This window comes from Crotalus tigris, unplaced genomic scaffold, assembly GCF_016545835.1.
Source record: "Crotalus tigris isolate CLP2741 ecotype Arizona unplaced genomic scaffold, ASM1654583v1 scf7180000023658.1318691, whole genome shotgun sequence".
Taxonomy (NCBI): domain Eukaryota; kingdom Metazoa; phylum Chordata; class Lepidosauria; order Squamata; family Viperidae; genus Crotalus; species Crotalus tigris.
Window position 1 is genome coordinate 334,645 of NW_024100104.1, and position 19,180 is coordinate 353,824.

The following is a 19,180-nucleotide window of genomic DNA, read 5'->3' on the forward strand; positions in this document are numbered from 1 at the left end:
TTTAATCCAAATTCCTTCTATTCTCTTTTACAAAAGGCCTATGTCACCGGAAAAATTGAACCCGTGAAACCACAGACGACCGATCAGGACTCTGGACAGAGTTCTGACCCACTGTTTCTGGAACCGGTCAAGAAGAACCTACAGATACCTTGCCCCCCCCCCCCATGTTTCTCAAATCCATTCAGGATCAGTGGGGATCTCCTGGAAGTTTCTCTGCTCTTGGGGGATTAGATCGTAAGCTCTTAGATACGGTCCCTTCCCTCAATGATGTCCTCGAAGTTCCGAGTGTAGACGAGGCCCTCGCCCCCATACTGTCAGATACCAAAATCCCAGGAGATATGTCCGAGGCCCTTAAGGCTGAGGACAAGAAGTCTGAGATTTCCCTCAAAAGGACCCATCAGGCATCGGCTTGGGCTATAAGAGCCTCAACATCTAACTCCTTTTTCGCCAGAATTGCATTAATCTGGCTCAGGGAATTACAGGCCAGATTATCCCCAGACAAAGTAAGGGTTCACCAGGATGTCACTAAACTAAGGGCCGCACTGAAATACATGGCGGATGTGTCTGCAGTCGGCCAAATATTCGGCTCAGGCCATAGCTTCAAACGTGGCCGCACGCCGGTTGTTCTGGCTAAAAAATTGGAAGGCCGATACCAGGCACAAATGGAGAGTAGCTGCAGTACCATACCATAAGGGTCGCCTTTTTGGAGAGGCTCTCACTCCTTACCTGATTGAAAACAAAGAAAAGTTGAAAGTACTAGCTCATGTTGTCAAAAAAATGGGCAGACGTTTTTCTCCATACAACCGGCGTCCGTCGTTCAGGTCTGGCTCAGACCGAACTACATGGAACGGATATCGGCCCTTTCAAGCAGGGCCGGACCGGTCATCGGACCGGTCCGGCTACAGAGACAAGCCAAAGCCACAATTCCAGGCTAAGCGGCCCTTTCGCAGCAGAGGAGCTCGTCCTTTCCGAAAGTCAAAGTGACTTGAGGCGGATTCCTCCCATTGGCGGAAGACTGGCACTATATTTCCACAAATGGGAAAGTACCACCACGGACAATTGGGTTCTAACCACTATCAGAGACGGACTGTCTCTGGAGTTCCTCACACTCCCCCCTCAGCGCTTCATCTCCTGCCCCCTATCCAGAAATCCCGTGAAACAAGGTCTCATGGAGGAGGCCATTTGTCATCTGTTAAACATAGAGGCAATAGAGCGTGAACCCCCAGATCAATGGGGACTGGGTTTCTACTCCATCCTGTTGGTGGTACCAAAACCCTCAGGAGGATGGAGGGCAATCCTAGACCTCAAGGCTCTAAATCGGTATCTAATTTACCAAAAATTCAAGATGCCATCTCTTCATTCTATTCTGGGCAGTATTCGGCCGGGGGATTTTCTTACATCCATAGATCTGACAGAAACTTACCTGCATGTTCCCATACATCCAAATCACAGGCGTTTCCTCAGATTCAGGTATTTCAACCATCACTATCAGTACAGGGCCCTGCCATTTGGCCTATCGTCAGCTCCAAGGGTTTTCACCAAAATCCTGGTGGTTCTCGCCGCACAGCTCAGGTTGGTACCAGTCCGCGTTCAGTGCTACTTGGACGATATCCTAATCCAGTCGTCCTTGGCACTGAACGCCGTTCAGACATGGCACTGACGATCAAGACACTCCAGGATCATGGATTTATGATCAACTTCCCAAAGAGCCATCTGATCCCAACAAACCGTTTGCTCCTCCTAGGCGCAATAATAGATACCAGCCAGTGCCGAGTTTTCCTGTCTCAGGAGCGTCAGCTCAGCATACATACGATGGTCACCAGGGTGCGCAAGGAGAAACGTGTAACCCTGCTCCTACTGTCACAGCTGTTAGGGAAACTGATCTCATGTATTGCCACAGTGCCTTGGGCCAGGCTTCATATGAGACAACTACAGTGGTTTCTACTCCCTTACCAGAAACGGGGTGTAGCATGTTTTCCACAGAGGGTGCGAGTCCCACCACAGACACTCACGTCCCTCATCTGGTGGTTGTCCCCAGCACTGTCCAAAGGATCCCTGCTCAGAGAACCGACTTGGGTAACCTTGACCACAGACGCCAGTCTGTTTGGATGGGGGGCACATCTGCAATCCTAATTCGCCCAGGGATGGTGGTCTCAACGGGATCTCAAGAAAAATATCAATTGGTTAGAGCTCAGAGCCATACACCTAGTACTTCGCCATTTCCACAAGAAGTTGGCAGGCCGCCACGTGCTGGTTCTGACAGACAACGTGGCGGCAAAGGCCCATGTCAACAGGCAGGGCGGCACTCGATCGCAGATTCTAATGTCCGAGGCCCAGTATCTGGGGTCATGGGCAGAACAGAATCTGTTGTCCCTAAAGGCGGAACACATTTCAGGGGTGAGAAACGACCAGGCAGATTTTCTGAGTCGATCTATAATAGATCATTCAGAGTGGCGTCTACATCCCCGTCTCTTTCGGGAGATAACTCACCGTTTCAGTTGGCCCAAAGTCGACCTGTTTGCATCCCCGAAGAACTCCCAGCTTCCCCGGTTTCTATCTTGGTACCTATCCCAGGGTTCGGAAGGAACAGACGCCCTCCACAGCCCTTGGCCGGTGGGCCTTCTATATGCATTTCCACCCCTTCCCTTGATCCCGGCCGTCATCAGGAAGCTGTTACAGGAACGGGCGGAGCTAATCCTTGTGGCCCCGTATTGGCCGAGGCGTCCATGGTTCGCGGATCTCGTGAACCTCGCCATAGCCCCCCCTTGGCAAATCCCTCCAGAGAGGATAATTCTAACGCAAGGGGCCATATGCCATCCGGACCCACAGTGGCTACAACTAGCCATCTGGCATCTGAGCGCCAGTTCCTGATGTGCGGATCTTACTCTTCAAGGGTGATAGCTATGATCCAAGCTTCCAGACGGCCGGCGACGAACCGAATCTATGATGCCACTTGGAAGAACTTCTGTGACTGGTGTACCTGTAAGGGTTTGTCTATCTCTTCTGTCACTATTCCAGTGATTCTTGAATACCTCATGGATGGAGTGGATAAGGGCTTAGCGCCCAACACCTTGCGTAGACAGGTGGCCGCTCTTTCCACGGTGTTCACCTGTGCCAATGCCACTCCATTGTCCCATCATCCCAGGGTCCGATCCTTTATGAAAGGAGTCTCCAACACCAGACCTCTGGTAGTACACAGGTATCCATCTTGGGAACTACCTCGTGTTCTGCAGGCACTCACTAGGTCTCCCTTTGAACCTATAAGGTCTTGTCCTCTTCACATTTTGTCCCACAAGGTGGCTTTCCTAGTAGCCATCACGTCCGCGAGACGCGTGTCAGAGCTGGCTGCTCTTTCAGTTAGGGAAGACCTGTGTACCTTCTATCAGGACAGAGTGGTGCTGAGGCTAGATCCCTCATTCATTGCCAAGGTGAATACACTGTTTCACCGGGCTCAGGACATTGTACTACCAAACTTTTGTCCCAATCCTCCTCACATTGGAAAAGCAGTGGCATTACCTAGATGTACTAGGGCATTATGTCATTACATTAAGAGGACAACTTCCTTTCGCAAATCGGAGGCATTGTTTGTCTCTTTCCACTCAACTTCCAAGGGACAGAAGGTTTCCTCCTCTACTATAGCCAGGTGGATCAAGGCCTGTATCGCTCAATCTTACCAGGCTTCCTCTTTACCTGTCCCAAGCCGCCTGACAGCGCACTCTACTCATAGCGCTTCCACATCGGCGGCGTGGCAGACTCAGGCGTCCATAGAGGACATCTGTAAGGCGGCTTCGTGGTCGTCCCCTTCACCATTCATTCACCACTACAAACTCGACAAGTTTGCTTCCGCGGAGGCCGCTTTTGGCCGTCGGGTTTTACAACAAGTGGTCCATTTCAGCACCGACACTTAACCAACCTGCTTCCCACCTGTGGGATCATAGGGGCTTTCGTATGTCCCATTCATGGAGTCTACATTCCTCTACATGCTGGAGAAGGGGCGTTGTCTTACCTGAACGCCTTTTCTCAGCATGAGAAATGTAGACTCCACCCCCTCCCTGATCATTACTAGCAGTTAGGTTAGTGTCAGCAGTTCGGAGCCATCACGTCACACAATCATTCGCTTCGCCCTTTCGAAACTGGGGCATAGTCAGACCCTGCAGAGGCGTGGCAACCTTGATTGTTTGGTCTGATTGGGCTAGAAGACTAAATCAACCCATTCATGGAGTCTACAGACAACGCCCCTTCTAAATTTGTTGTGTGGAGATTTGTATGCTGTGATACAATACGAATCCCATTAAGAGTAACCAACAGCCAAAGACAATATTTAATGGTTGTGATTCAAGATGCAATCCAACCCATTTGAAGGGGAACAAATTGGAGGAGATTGCTCTAGGCAAGATCATTTTTACACTCTTTCCAAACAAAACCTCCTTAATATGAATTTTAGCAACCGCCTTTTCCAGCCTGATGTAACAAAATCATTAAAACTCCTAAAATTACCAGTGTCCTGTTCCTACTAGACACCAGCTGGGAGAGCAAGTTTATAAGATCAAATAATATACGCTAATATTCAGTTTAGTAAAATAATAGCAAAATCATTTAAAAATGAATATATCTATTCATTTTAGAGATTAGTAAGTGAGATCTAGTATAAATTAAGGCACAACCATGCAGTCCTCCTGCAATAAGATATTCTGAAAATTGAGGCCATTATAGAAAAGGCCCAGGGTCTTATGATCAACATTGTAAAAGTCTATTAAAGTAGCCATATAAACAGAGCCTCTATAGCTTGAAAGGAAGTTCATATAAGTACAGACATATTATTATATTGATAGCTCTCTTGTTAAATATCTATTGTATTATATTGTATTGTCAGAGTTGTAGTAAAAGTGCTTGATTAGAGGCAGAAAATGTTTAAAACCTAAACTTCTTTATTGTTCTAGGCTTTGCGAAACTTTAAGTTAACTGTTGCTGTGGACCCCAAATACCATCCTAAAATCATTGGCAGAAAAGGGGCAGTGATCACTCAAATCCGCACAGAACATGATGTGACTATACAATTCCCAGACAAGGATGATGAATCTCAGGTGAAGAACTGGGTATGGAAGAAAGGATGAGAACCTATCAAAAAAAAAATTGTTTTGTCTTGTTTAGCATATAGTTATGTTACCTAGTCTGTTCCCATTGCTGTCTCCACAGTAGGACTTTTCAGACATTTTGCTTGTATTGTTTGCTACCAACTTGAAGAGCCTAGCATTAATGATCAACATTTCCTCCCTTAGGCCCAGGATCAGATTATCATAACAGGCTATGAGAAAAATACTGAATCTGCACGAGATGCCATCATGAAGATTGTTGGTGAACTGGAGCAGATGATATCTGAAGACATCACCCTAGACCATCGTGTTCATGCCCGCATTATTGGAGCACGTGGGAAAGCTATCCGCAAAATTATGGATGAATTCAAGGTGATTAAAACATTGTGCCATCTGGTAAATGACTAGAAATCAGTTTATCAATAAAGTTGTTTGGATTTTTTGCTTCAGCAGATGAATGAGAATCAAACAGAAACAAATTGATTGAATAAAGAAAAGCAAGATCATATACTGACCCTGGTGGTGTATAAGGAACTTCTGTGTTGCATCTTTCCATCCTTAGTTTCCAGAATAACACTGAATGTGATCTGAATACTATTCAAAGCACAGCAGACATGGTTCTAATGATTCATACAGATTCCCTATAAATATGGCATTATTTGTTGATTTAAATGTTCTTTGAGAAACCAAACAATTTCAATTGCTCCTTGCATTCTGTAACCATATTAGTCACATAATCATTTTGGGGTATAAAACTTCAAGGGAAATGGGCAAAAGAGGCAAATATATCAGGGTACCATATCTGAGATAATTTTTGTCTCTCCAGGTGGATATACGTTTTCCTCAAAGTGGAGCTGCTGATCCCAACTGCGTGACTGTGATTGGACTCCCTGACAATGTGGAGGAAGCCATTGATCATATTCTGAATCTGGAGGAGGAATATGTATGTGTATTACTTAATTAGATGGATTCAAAATATTATAAAGGAGAATTATTCTGTACAACATTACCCTCTTGTGTTTGTGTATATATTCTGCTAACTGAGCTGTGCATTTGTTTGGCATTGCAGTTGGCTGATGTAGTAGATAATGAGGCAATGCAAGTCTACATGAAGCCACCTGGTCATGAAGAAGCTAAGGGTGCATCAAAGGGATTTGTGGTTAGAGATGCCCCGTGGACAGCAGGCAATACTGAGAAGGTAGGAGCTGTTTATGTTCTGAACTTTTCTTGGGCTGAAGAAGACATTGGGACTCACCTGAGTCTTCCAGCCTCTATGAAAGCCAAGGCAAGGTAAGATGATGAGAGAGAATCCTCTTCCACCATGTCTGTTGTTAATTTAACACAATAGCAGAGTTGGAAGGGACCTTGGAGGTCTTCTAGTCCAACCCCCTGCTCAGGCAAGAAATTCTATACCTGTGCTGGCGAACCTATGGCACACATGCCACAGGTGGCATGCAGAGCCCTCTCTGTGGGCACGCGCACCGTCGCCCCAGTCCTAGGCCTTCAGCTGGGTTTTATAAAACCTTTTCGCTTTAGGCCTCCGCCACCATGTGCAAAAAAAAAAGGGTTCAATCAATCAATCAATTTCAACTTCTCATGGGAAGAAAAAAGATCTCGCAAAGTTGGAATTGATTGATTGAACTTTTTAGTCCCACCCAGTCTGCCGTTACCACCGCAGCCATGCCCACCCAATGGGCCACGCCCACCCAATGGGCCATGTCCACCCGGCACCTGACGATGCATAAGTGGGTTTTGGGTTGCAGTTTGGGCACTCAGTCTCTAAAAGGTTTGCCATCACTGTCCTATATCATTTCAGACAAATGGTTGTCTAATCTGTTCTTAAAACTTCTTGCTTGAGCATTCAGATTTTTAGTATTTTTCTTGTTATATTTTTAATAGTATGTATTTTATTTACTTTTATTCTTTCCAAAAACATTCATTTATTTTCATTTTGACTCTCATAAGCATAGTATATAGACTAGTATAAAATATTAGTCAATGACTAATAAAGATGTTATAAATGTTGGTTTAATACACCCACATTTATAGTGGGGACTTAAGACCTGTATGGGTTGAACATAAAAACACAATGGCCTGTGGGCATGAAATTTATATCTGACATCTGAAAAAAATCATTCCAAATTTTGGAAGATATAAACTCTTTTTCAATAGCCCACTAATTCCATTTACATTGATTTGGCACTGATAGGGAGAGAATAAGCTACATTTTTTCAGCTATTGCTGTACATGACCTGCATATTTTTTTTCTTCTGTCCTGCACACAAGAGCATTTGAAATATTACAGTCTCAGTAGTAAATTGTAGAAAATTGTGAAGCATGATTCATTTTTTGACTCTTTGTAGTATGGGTATGATGCAGACTGCTGAATATAATTTTGAGTCCAATGAGTATTTGTTGTTTTAGGTTTTTATTAGTTGGAATTACTTTTGCAATATCTGCATTGTCTATACAGTAATATAGTATCTGAATTACTGATGTCTTTTCAATAATTCAGTGGTTTGATTTTTGCAAAAGTGAAATTACTCTTATAGTTATTAATCAAACATTAGTATCTGTACAAATTATATCCTTCCTTTTTATTTCCCTGCAGGCCCCGGATATGAGCAGTTCTGAAGATTTTCCAAGTTTTGGAGCTCAGGTGGCTCCCAAGACTCTGCCATGGGGTCCCAAGCGATAATAACATGAAAGTCGCAATCTTATCCAGCCATTTGCCACAAAAAAAAATATTTCCTGAATTCTGCCCTGCTGGCTGGATCTAGTGAAGATTGTTAATGAGGGGTCTCTTAATGAAACTAGAGTGCTTACTCCCTCTGTTATCCTTATACTCAGGCCTCGCTATGCTTCTGTTTGCCATTTTTTCTTCCCCTTGATCTGGAACAAAACTTTCCATATTAATTGCAACCAAAAATATATTCAGTTTTTCTTTCAAATTTCAGCCTATCATGTGGGTCATTGTGTTGTATCAAGCCTCCCAAGCACGTTATATAAAGCACTCTAACCCCCATTAGGAGATCACCTTACTGCATCTAGGAATATACTTCCTGTCTCTCAACCTCAGGAAACACATTTCCTTGACTTTCTAAAAGCCAAAATATTTGCTCTTCCCCTTCCTGCCGTTTTTCCAAGGCCTTACCTTTGTAGTGTGCAATTAGTTTTTCCTTTTCACTGCTAGCCTCTCCTCTCCCCCCCCCCCAATTGTCCATCTAATTCCACTGTTGGTAAGATAATGAATCTTACCTGAGAGAGCAATGGTTTGTCCTGGAGTTTGAGACACCAGAAAGCACTAACAGGGTCACAGTCCTTGTCGTGCTAATTTGCAGCACTAAGGGTACAAACATTCTTCTTTCACTGGGGTGAGTACTGAATTGCAACTCATCATCAGTTTTTCCCCCTTCACTTTTTTGCATTATCCTTCCTTTCCAACTGTAGTATGGCTAAACAGAGCCGGAAAACTGACAGTATTATTGGATCTAAGAAAACTTGGTTCAACCAAAAGTGCCATGTTAGCATGACACAAAGGATGTTGGGTGACTAGTGCAGTGTTAAGAGTGCATTGCCCTTTTCCCCCTAGTTTGATAGTGGTGGCATTTAAGTACCAGGGTTAAGGTGTGTCTTTTGCTTTTTACTATTGCCTTCTTTCTACCTCAAGCCAGTATGACAGTGGCCTGCTTCTTCAGATAGCTCCTTTTGCTTCCTGATATCATGATTATTGTTCCTCTATGAGAAGAGGAATATATGTGTGTGGCTTTAGCTATGTATGTGACAGTTAGTTTCTCCGCTGGCAAAGATGATCTTAACTGTTGCCACATAATTTGGCCTCTCGTCTCGCAACAAAGATTAAGCCTTGGAGGAGGTAGGTGAGGAGTGGCTTTCACTTAAATTGAAGAATTTGATTGCAGTTCATTCTTAAAGATGGCCAGCGGTAGGAGTGGGAGATTAGACCTATATTCAGCAAAAGCCTTCTGTAGTTGGCAACAAGTGTTTGTCCTGTTGTCTTGACACCAGTAGTTGCTGCACTCTAGCTGCTACCATAAACTGATACAAGGCTGCTTGTATTTTAAAGTTGCTCTTCTAGCCACAATTCTCTTTTCTGCTGAAGGTGCTGGCGGCAGCGCTGGGTCTGTTGCCAACTTTGCTCTCTGTCTTTCCTGCTCTCTTCTGAAGAGCTTTTCTGAGCCATTTGTATCTTTCCCCAAGGTCCTTTGTGTCCCAGAATATATGCTGAGAAATGGTTTATAAAGCATCTAGCTTTTTAGTCCAGTAGAAAAGAGAAAAAAAGCCCTCTCTGTTTAAATAAACTTAAGTGAAAGAAGGAGAAATTGTTTCTCTAGGATGGTTCCACTTGGGACAGGAGAAGCCCTATCACTATCTGAGCAGGAGTCTAAAACAGGGTAGAAGTATTAATGCCTTGCCAGTGGGACCTGGTGTTTGAATGTCACACATCACTTGCACATGTGTTTTGGGCTTAACTGCCATTGAGCATGGCTCTAATGTTGCCGTCTGTTCAAATTGTTGAAAATACTTCACTCTTCTGTCCCATGTAGTGTGCAGCAGTTGATCTGTGGAGATGTGCTCCATGTTCTCTTAATGTCTTCCATATTACGTTTCCATGGCAATGATCCCTTGGCCTTAACTTTGGAATTTGGAGATTATATGCAAATGTGTATAAAGGCTCATGAGTATGGATGACACTGGAATTTTATAAATTCTAAAAAATAAAACCTGAAACAGCTTTGTGTGTTTTTATTTTAAAAAAAGTCACTCCAAATTACAATTCCTATCTATCCTGTTAATAAAATATATACCCCTGCTTCTCTATTGTTCCAAATAGTAATAAGCAAATTTATACCTATTTCACCTGCTTATTCAATTTTTGCCAGCAGGCATATTGATTAAGCATAATAAAGATTACAAGTTCATGGTACATGCATATTGTTGAAACATATTCCAGCTGAAAGAGACTTGGATGTGAAGAAGATGATTACTATCCCATGTTGCTTTTGTAGGCAAAACCCCCTTTTGGATAGCTGAAAGCAAGTTTCTTTTTATAATTGACTTTATATATGGCAGTAATCTTTAGCATATGACTTTAGCATATGCTTCAAAAAAGCAAACCAGTATGAGCTATTCTAGTGTTGCAGATTCCTATTATTTGGAAAATGATTGCCTCTAAACCCAGAGATTCCTATACTATCATAAAAAACAGCTTGTTGAATTTCACTACATTTAGAAGTCACTTCTGTGGTAGGAGAGAAACAGATTGAAAATTCTTATTTATGTCTTGTAATTTTCTCTGTACTGTTTTTCTCCAAGAAACATGAAATCACTACTTTGGTAAATATGGATGAAATTTCTGAGGGTTTAAAGATGTGAGGCATATTCTACACCTGCAATATGTTACATAATTAACAGCTCCATGTCCATACTGTGTCAGCTAACATTGTACTTCCTCTATGAAGGTTACTCTTGTGTAGAAGCTTGATTATCTGATCTCAGCCAAATCCTTCCAGATCTTCAGATGTTTATTTTGATACCTTCTCCCCAGGCTGGGTTGGATTGACAACATCTATCACTTCAATGAGAGCCTGTCCCAAAAAGAAAAAGAAATGTCTAATACATTTTTCCACCAAAGAGAATGTAGCTGAGGGAGGTTATCAAAGAAATATACATGACCATTATAATACACACAAAACTAAGTCTATTATTCAAATTCTGTTTTATACAGTGACATGCATATCTGACAGGACCCAATCTCGTTTTAGCCATTATTTTCTTAGTTTGTCACATTGAAAATTGCTTGTTCAGTTGTACCTAAATATAACTGCATGCGAGTTATACAAAGGCTTAGAATTTGCAGTTTAAGCATTTCCCACATTTAGTTTATGGCAGTGTTTCCCAAACTTGACAATTTTAAGGCATGTGGACTTCAACTCCCAGAATTCCACAGCCAGCGTTGCTGGCTGTGGAATTCTGGGAGTTGAAGTCCTCATGCCTTAAAATTGTCAAGTTTGGGAAACACTGGTTTATGGTGACAAATATCACCAAAATTGACTTCGCCAATATTATTTTTCAGGCTAAATAGTAATTCAGTTTTGGAAAACAAAACTGTTCATAATCAAAAGTTTGAACGGGAAAAAACAGGCAAAGGTTGAAGCTTTGATCTGTAAACACTTAAAATAATGTTATCGTAATTGTTTTGTTGGTTGGGCCTCACTGAGAGCAAATTATGATTAATTCTCCATGTTGGAAACTGTTAAAATGCAGGAAATATAACAAATTAGTTTCAAAAAATACAAATATATAATTTTTTAAAAAATAGCAAAAAATTATTAACTTGACATCATGACTAAATGCTGTAGTCTGAAAAGTAGTGATGGAGCTAATTTGATTGCGTCCTTTAGTTTTCTACTGTAGATTCTTAGTAATTGAAAAATACATACATGAGCAACAATATAACATAAGTATCTTAAGACCTTTATTGATTTGTTTGTATTTCATGTTGTAGATCACCCATCTCCCTCAGGGCCTCCGGTAATTCAGTAAAGGCAAATGTAGAAAGTACGCTAAGGTTATGCCTTAGCACAGGCATGTAAATGGACGTGCCAGGCTTTGCAATTTCTGTTCCAAAAATTGATACTCATCTGGTTGTGGGAAGGTGGATGTTATTGGATAAAATATTTTAACAAGGCTCATCACAGGCAAATTATTCCTTAATATTTCTGCCATTCCAGAAAATGTAAAAAAGCTCTCACCAAAAAGGATGTTGAATGTTGGATTGTTTAATGTATGCAAATATTTGGACCAACATTGTATAAATAGTGAGTCTACCTAATGAATGAAGGATTAACTATCAGATAATGTAATAGTTTGGTGGTTTGATGGCTAGTGTGAATAGTTAGTATCCTGGAAATAAGGAATTTCCTGACGGAGAGAGATTAATTTCTGGAACAGCTTGCTTCCTGGAGCTGTGGTGCTCCATTGCTGGAGGTTTTCAGGAAAAGATTGTACAATCATTTGTCTAGGATGGTATAAGGCAGGGGTAGGCAACCTTGGCTCTTTTATGACTCGTGTACTTCAACTCCCAGAATTCCTGAGCCAGCCATGCTGAGGGGAAAGGGAGAGGTTTCCAAGCTGAGCCATGCTGGCTGAACAATTCTGGGAGTTGAAGTCTACAAGTCATAAAAGAGCCAAGATTGCCTACCCCTGGTATAAGGACTCCTGCCTTGGGCAGTGGGTTGGACTAGAAAACCTCGAAAGTCCCTTCCTTTCAGCCCTATGATTCTATTAATTTTTGGGGAGCAATTTTCTATGAAATTGTAATTAAGGCCTGTGTCAGGAGCAATCTGAAGGGGAGAAGAAAATAATACTCTTTCATAGACTACAAGGTTGTTTTATTGAGAAAGGGAAGAAAAATGGACTTCGATGAAAAGGAACTGAAGTCCTAATTTTTATTAGTGAATCTATATTTTAGCCTTTGACCAGTGTAAGGAAAGACAAAAAACAACCTAAACTATATAACTTTAGGAACAACCTGTTTTTTAAAAGACATAAAAATGATAAATTACAGAGTAATAGCATGAATATGACTGTAAAACCAAAATCTCCAGATTGCTATATAATTTTTAAAATGTAATTAAAATAAACCATGACAATAAATACGGTAAAGAAATGTATATATTGTCTATGGAGATTCTCAATGATCCAGGTCATGGTTGGGCCAAAGGTGCTTTTTCAAGAGGCAATTGGACTTCCTTGTTTTTCTCTGAAGACGTTTCACTTCTCTAAGAAACCTCTTCAGCTCAGTTTGAAAATGTATAAATTGTTACAAAGATAGTAGGAAGTTTTCATCAATGGAAATGTGAGGGTTCACATAAGTCATTTTAACCCTCCATGTTTATTTTATGTTATTAAAGTGTTCTTGGTAACTTGACCTAAGGAAGGGAAATGGAGAAGGAAGAACCCAAGAGATAATTAATTTTGCATACAAAGTTTACTACTCAATACTTGTAGTTTCATCTAATTTAATACAAAAATTACTTTTTCCTAAAAGAAATTGGAAGATACAGTACAGGTAGTCCTTGACTTACAACAGTTCACTTAGTGACCATTCGAAGTTACAACAGCATCAAAAAAGTGACTTATAACCATTTTCCACACTTATGACCATTGTGGCATCCCCATGGTCCCATGATCAAAATTCAGATGCTTGGCAATTGACTCATATTTATGACAGTTGCAATGTTCTGGGATCAGTGATCACCATTTGCAACCTTCTGACAAAGGCAATGGGGAAACCAGATTCACTTAACAACCACGTTACTCATTTAACAACTGCAGTGATTCACTTAACTGTGGCAAGAAAAGTCATAAAATGGGGCAAAACTCACTTAACAAATGTCTCACTTAGCCTAAGAAATGTTGGGCTCAATTGTAGTCATAAGTCAAGGACTACCTGTATAGAAAACAATTACCCATAAAAGTACCGTGATCTTAAGCAATTTGTGTCTTGTTTTTCAAAGAAAATGTCTTCATTTTCCTAATAATGGAAGATTTACCTTATTCTCAGCCAAGGCTTGTTTAGCAAGGTACTGTTCTCGCTTTACTTTTATTGCCACTGCTTCTGGGATGTCAGGTACCATCATATCAATCATACGTGCAATGAAGAAAACTACATGCTAGGAAAGAGGTAAAAGAAAGAAAGTTGGAAGAATTGTGAATGGTCAGCAGGCTGGGCAGAATATAAATGGAAACGTTATGGATATTGAATTATAATGACCCCAATTAGATAAGATATTATGCAGAAAGTTTATGATTTTCCATTAAGCCAGAGAATGTGAAAATTGACAGATGTCTCCCTAGAAAACAATCGTGAACTTTAGATTGCCTGCCTTCTTCTTGGTTTGGCCATTTTTGATGATGGTTCTTTTTTAATGTGAAAACATGATACCGTGGATGTGCATTCTCTCCATATCACCAATTTTCCTTCCAAAAATTTACAGAATTTCTGGCATTGATGAACCTGTAATACTTCTATCACTAAGACAAAATTTTAGTGCTATTTCCTTTCCAATAGCATAACTTGTACCATAATTTTGATGTATTTTATGGCCAAATAATTTTCTTTAGTTTCAGAACAGCACAATTTTTCTTCAAACTATCTAAACTATGCAGGATGATTCATTTTTAACATACTAATGCTAACACAAGGGAGAAATACTAGAAATAGGATTTTTAAATATGCTAAATTTTGCAATGGCCAATATAAGATCTCTAAGAAATATGTTTATGGAAAATAGCATCCTGAAATGCAATATACCTCAAATACAATGATGAAGCCAAGTCGGATTGCCAGTAGATTCCAATAAGGTAGTGAATATCTGCCATTTTGTTCTCTATAGGCTCGGTACCTATGGAGATAAGAGCTTCAAAATCCATGCTAAGTAACAATTCAGTGATCAGCTTAGCAATCACAAGTCTTCCAGATTAATTTCTGATGTCTCTTGCTGCCACTTTCTAGGTTCACAAATTCTTTTTAGTTGATCTAACCCAGGTGAAATTTAGTGCACTACGTTCTATCTGCTACTCTATGAATTAATATAAGGCAGTGTCTCCTGCTTACAGGTAGTCCTTGACCTATGGCAATAACAGCCTGCCCATTACGGTTGCACGTGGTGACGGCCATTAAGTGAGACAGGCTCACTTAATGATCTCCACCCCTTGCTCTCCCTGATATAGTTGTTAAATGAATTTACAGGTCGTTAGAGTTTGGGGTGCCTCAAGGATGCAATAGATCCTGGGAGGCCTAGTACAGTCCCAGGCCTGCCTGTCCTGGCCCTCCCAAGGCCTCCGCCACCTCTTGAAACACCCTATGATCCACTTCCTTCCTCTTGGGGTCTCCACATCCCTTGGACTGCTTTCCCTACACACTAGATCCTGCAAGTGTTTCCCTCTCCATAGAGGCCACACAGAGCTTGAACCTTCTTCCCATTTCCTGTCTCCCATCATGCACTTACCTTTTGAAGATATCTGGAGTTCTAGAACTTTCCTTAGCACTGTGCAGACCTTATCAAGGAAACAGACAGGAGTGGTCCTTGGGCCAAGTAGTAACCTCCCAGAAGTGGCCACCATTGTGGTGCAACTACAAGGAATTGTGGGCATGCTAAATATGGTGATTGTTTTCGGGAGGCAGCCATGTGGTCCAAGGATGAGTTGCCTGCTCTCCTTTCTCAACATGAGATCCAGAGATCATCAAAAGATAACTGTGTGATGGATGATGGGATGGGGTGAGATGGGAGCAGGCCCAAGGCCTGCAGGGACTTAGTGTAGAGGAAAGAGAATGGTGGTTTCTGCATTCTCCCTGCAATCAGTCATAAGGACACATGACGAGGCATTTGAGTGGCTGTAACTTCAAAACAGGATTGTAAATAGCTTTTGGGAGATCTGTTGCAATTTTTAATGGCTGCTAAGTGATAGGTTGTTAAGCAAGGACTACCTGTAAAAGAGCCGAGGTAGCACAGCAGTTAGAGTGCAGTACTGCAGGCCACTTTAGCTGACTGTGTTCAGCAGGTCAGCGGTTCAAATCTCATCGGCTCAAGGTTGACTCAGCCTTCCATCCTTCCGGGGTAGGTAAAATGAGGACCCAGATTGTTGGGGGCAATGTAAATATATATATACATTGCTTACTGGTGTACACCGCTTAGAGAGTGCTTGCACTTAAACTGGTATATAAGTCTCATAAATAAATAAATAAATAAATAAATAAATAAATAAATAAATAAATAAATAATGAGCAAAGAAAGTGTCATGTAAAGAACTGCATTTCCAGCAATGCAGTTAAGACATCTGGGTTTTTTTTTAAGTAAATGTAGAACTAGATATTTTCTTATGTTTGGCAACTATGGGGTAAACCTTAATTGGTGTGTACTACTATTTTACACACAAATATGTCAATCAATATGCAACAACCCAGGATAAAAAAACATTAAAATCTGACACTAAATTACATTTTGAGATAGCTTACTTTGAACTTTAAATAAGCAATTACGTTCCAATAGATTCACTCAGTAATCATCTTTAAACAGCTACCCTCAACAGCTACAAGAGTAGGAGATCCCACCTGCATGTGGCATTGTTGTTCAAGTCAAAAGATTTAGGGGCGTAGGCCAGGGTGAAGTCAATGTAGCCCTGTAGATTGCTAGCACGAGTGTACTGGTAATAGAGTCGAGGAAGAAAGTCAGAAGTGAAGGCAATCAGGAAGGCCTAAAAGAAGAACATGTTCATTGTTTTAAGTGTTGTGTGAGTGACACACAGAACTCTTGCTTCTTACTCTTGGCACAATATGCACTTATTTTCAGCAACAGTCATAGAAACACAAGCAGCCTCATTCTACCCCAGATCATTAAGCATCTAGTTCACTGCTTCTTACATAGCCCAACCTAGTGCTCACTTCCTATATCGGGACCAAATACTAGAATTTCCATTCAGAATATCCAACAGGAATTTTGGGACTGTAGAGAGACACTAAGAGGCACTTCTGCCTCTCAGAGCACCCTCTCACCAGGAAATCTGCTCACTCAACTCCACCTTTCTCCAACAACCAACCAACCAACCAACTAACCCATTCCACAATGATACATTTTATCGGTAACCTGCAGCCCCTTTCCTTTACCACTTAGCTATTTCAATAACTCTTTATTTGGAACTGTAAGCCAATTCTGTCACCAAGAGTTCACCTTAAATCCTCATCTGCTTTGGGAACAGGAAACTACAACATAAGTAAACTCAATTAAAATATGGTTGAACTGTAAGTTTGGTGTAATCGAATAGGGCTGTAGCTGCTATGCTTGTCCAATTTCTATTGATTGCTTACCATATATTCTAGTATAACTCACATTGCTAATAACTGCAAAGTGTGTGATGACCTCCAGGATATGAAACCAGATGCCAATGCCTTGGGCCCGCTCTGCAACTGGACGTCGATATTCACAAACAAACTTCTGAGCATCCAAACGAATTTCCGCCCAGTTGTTCAGTAAAGCAAAAAGAGGGGCCAGAGGGCAGGCAGCAACAAAGATTGTAATGAAGCCAAACTGCAGAACTAAAAGGGAATAAAACATTTTAATTTCTAGAGTTTGAGGAAAGAAACCTTATCAAGAAGTAATTTGGAGGGGATCAAGATGAGATTCCAGCCAAAGCAGGACTGAAATGTACTTTCTGAAGCCCCATGTAGTAATTGTTATTTTTTCACTAAAATGCATCCACTTTAATTTGGATAAAAATGAAAGACCTTTCATTTCATATATTTTAAGCTGTTTGGCGAACCTATAATACAGAGGTGTTCAGCTCAAAGAAATTCTATACACTGCCTTTAATATTCACATTTATTGCTTGAAAATATTGGAAAAACTAATAGGGCACGGATGTCAAATTCACGATATATAGCAACTTTTTTAGCATTGCTGGAGCTGGGGTGAACGCGGCCTCCACATGATGCAACCAACCAGTGGGCTGGCAGTTTGACAGCCCTATAACAGGGCTTTTCAGTCTCTCACATCACTTTTTCATTTGTTCGAGTTATAAATTCCAAGTCTTACTGCATAAAGATTAGGGAAATTCATGAGACTTCAGAAAGAAATTTTCATATTCCCCTCCCTAATTTCTCCCTCTATCCTAGGGCTTTTTTTCCTCACTGTTCTTCTAATCCTTGTATTTTCAATCTCTCCAAGAATACACATATTCATTCCGTTTCCATAATCAGGCCACAGTATTAGAAATTTTCAGAGAACTATCTTAAGTTTCCATTTTCCCAGATGACTCATACCCATTTCCAGATATTCAGCAAAGAGCCCATCATAGGGCAGCAGTTTATAATCGCTCTCCCAGAGTTGCTTCATGAAGTTGTCTTGGCCTGCCTTATTGCTTTCAGAAAGATCTTGCTTATGCCACCATGTTTTCATCTTCCTATGGAGAACAAAAAAAATGTAGTTACTAGAATAGAAGAATAAAATATTCTTTATTGGCAAAGTATGATTGGACACACAAGAAATTTGTCTCGAATGCATAAGCTCTCAATGTACACAAACAACAAAGCGATAAGTCATATGTCATAAATCATAGTCACAATCATAAATCATAAGATACAAACAAGTGATAAATCATAAGATACCGAGAGGAGAAGATAGTAGGAAAGATAAAGAGATGAGAAAGATAAGAATATGTGAAGAATAATAGCAATATGGCCCTACTACATGGGTAAATATTTTTAGGCATAAGACAGACAGACAATATCAAGGATTTTTCAGGCACAGAGAGATGGATTAAATAATATCTGGATGCATCTAGATAAGGCATATTTTTATTTGTGCCCCATTATTTAGCCATAGGATAGTTTTTTGAGCTTGGTGTCCTCTGAGAATTGATTCATAATCATCTCACAGCCCACAGGTTATTGTTGTGGGAAAATAGGAGAAGCAAGGAGTATTAGATATGTTTGCCATGTTTGAATTATTTCTAAAAATAATATAAGCAGGATAAAAATAATCTTTTAAAAATTCTAATAGTAGTAGTGGTGCTTCAGTTTTATGGGGGCCTGGACAAGTGTATTCCAAGGACTTGTCCTACAAATCTCACTCATCAAACTAGTTCATTTTCTTTCTCTCTACCATGAGCTTGCCACCTTAGCGCCTATCTTAGTGCCTCTGTTAGGTCTTGAATATCTGACACGATTCAGATCTAGTAGCATCACTAGATGGGAACTGTGACCATTCTTTAGGTCAATATTAGGGTTTCTGAGTACATTCATGAGCTTGGACTTAACACAGATGCACAATAGAAAAACAACAGCAGCAATAGCAGTTCTCTCTTTCTCTGATCTAGTGTAAGTGGATACAACTTTCTCTTGCCTTTTCCACATAAAGTCTCCATCATGACCTGGCAGTGATAACATGGAATCTTAGAAACAATATTTTTGTAGTGATACTGTAATAATTATTATGTGGTAGCAGTGGAGTCATGCAGGTTAAAGCAGCTATGGAAAAACTTGTAATGCTAGGCAAAGTGAATTGAAA

At 40.8% G+C, this 19,180-nt stretch overlaps 2 protein-coding genes across 10 annotated transcripts in view; one reads left to right on the forward strand and one right to left on the reverse strand.

The window, feature by feature from the left end:
• Positions 1-9,846, forward strand: part of LOC120297661 (high density lipoprotein binding protein) — a 70,199-nt gene extending 60,353 nt beyond the window's left edge. For 2 of the 3 annotated variants that reach the window (XM_039320538.1, XM_039320539.1), the window contains exons 24-28: positions 4,941-5,096; positions 5,280-5,465; positions 5,920-6,036; positions 6,163-6,291; positions 7,705-9,846. In XM_039320538.1, coding sequence (XP_039176472.1) covers positions 4,941-5,096; positions 5,280-5,465; positions 5,920-6,036; positions 6,163-6,291; positions 7,705-7,791 — 675 coding nt within the window. In that variant the 3' untranslated portion in view covers positions 7,792-9,846. The remainder of the gene's footprint in view (positions 1-4,940; positions 5,097-5,279; positions 5,466-5,919; positions 6,037-6,162; positions 6,292-7,704) is intronic. The other variant, XM_039320540.1, reaches the window with a different exon arrangement.
• Positions 9,196-19,180, reverse strand: part of ANO7 (anoctamin 7) — a 55,420-nt gene continuing 45,435 nt past the window's right edge. For 6 of the 7 annotated variants that reach the window (XM_039320543.1, XM_039320548.1, XM_039320546.1 and 3 more), the window contains 6 exons: positions 17,935-18,074; positions 17,006-17,211; positions 16,231-16,373; positions 14,431-14,521; positions 13,670-13,789; positions 9,196-10,699 (listed from right to left, as the gene is read on the reverse strand). In XM_039320543.1, the coding sequence (XP_039176477.1) occupies positions 10,637-10,699; positions 13,670-13,789; positions 14,431-14,521; positions 16,231-16,373; positions 17,006-17,211; positions 17,935-18,074 (763 nt within the window). In that variant the 3' untranslated portion in view covers positions 9,196-10,636. Of the gene's footprint in view, positions 10,700-12,289; positions 13,046-13,669; positions 13,790-14,430; positions 14,522-16,230; positions 16,374-17,005; positions 17,212-17,934; positions 18,075-19,180 lie in introns of those variants that run through there. The other variant, XM_039320544.1, reaches the window with a different exon arrangement.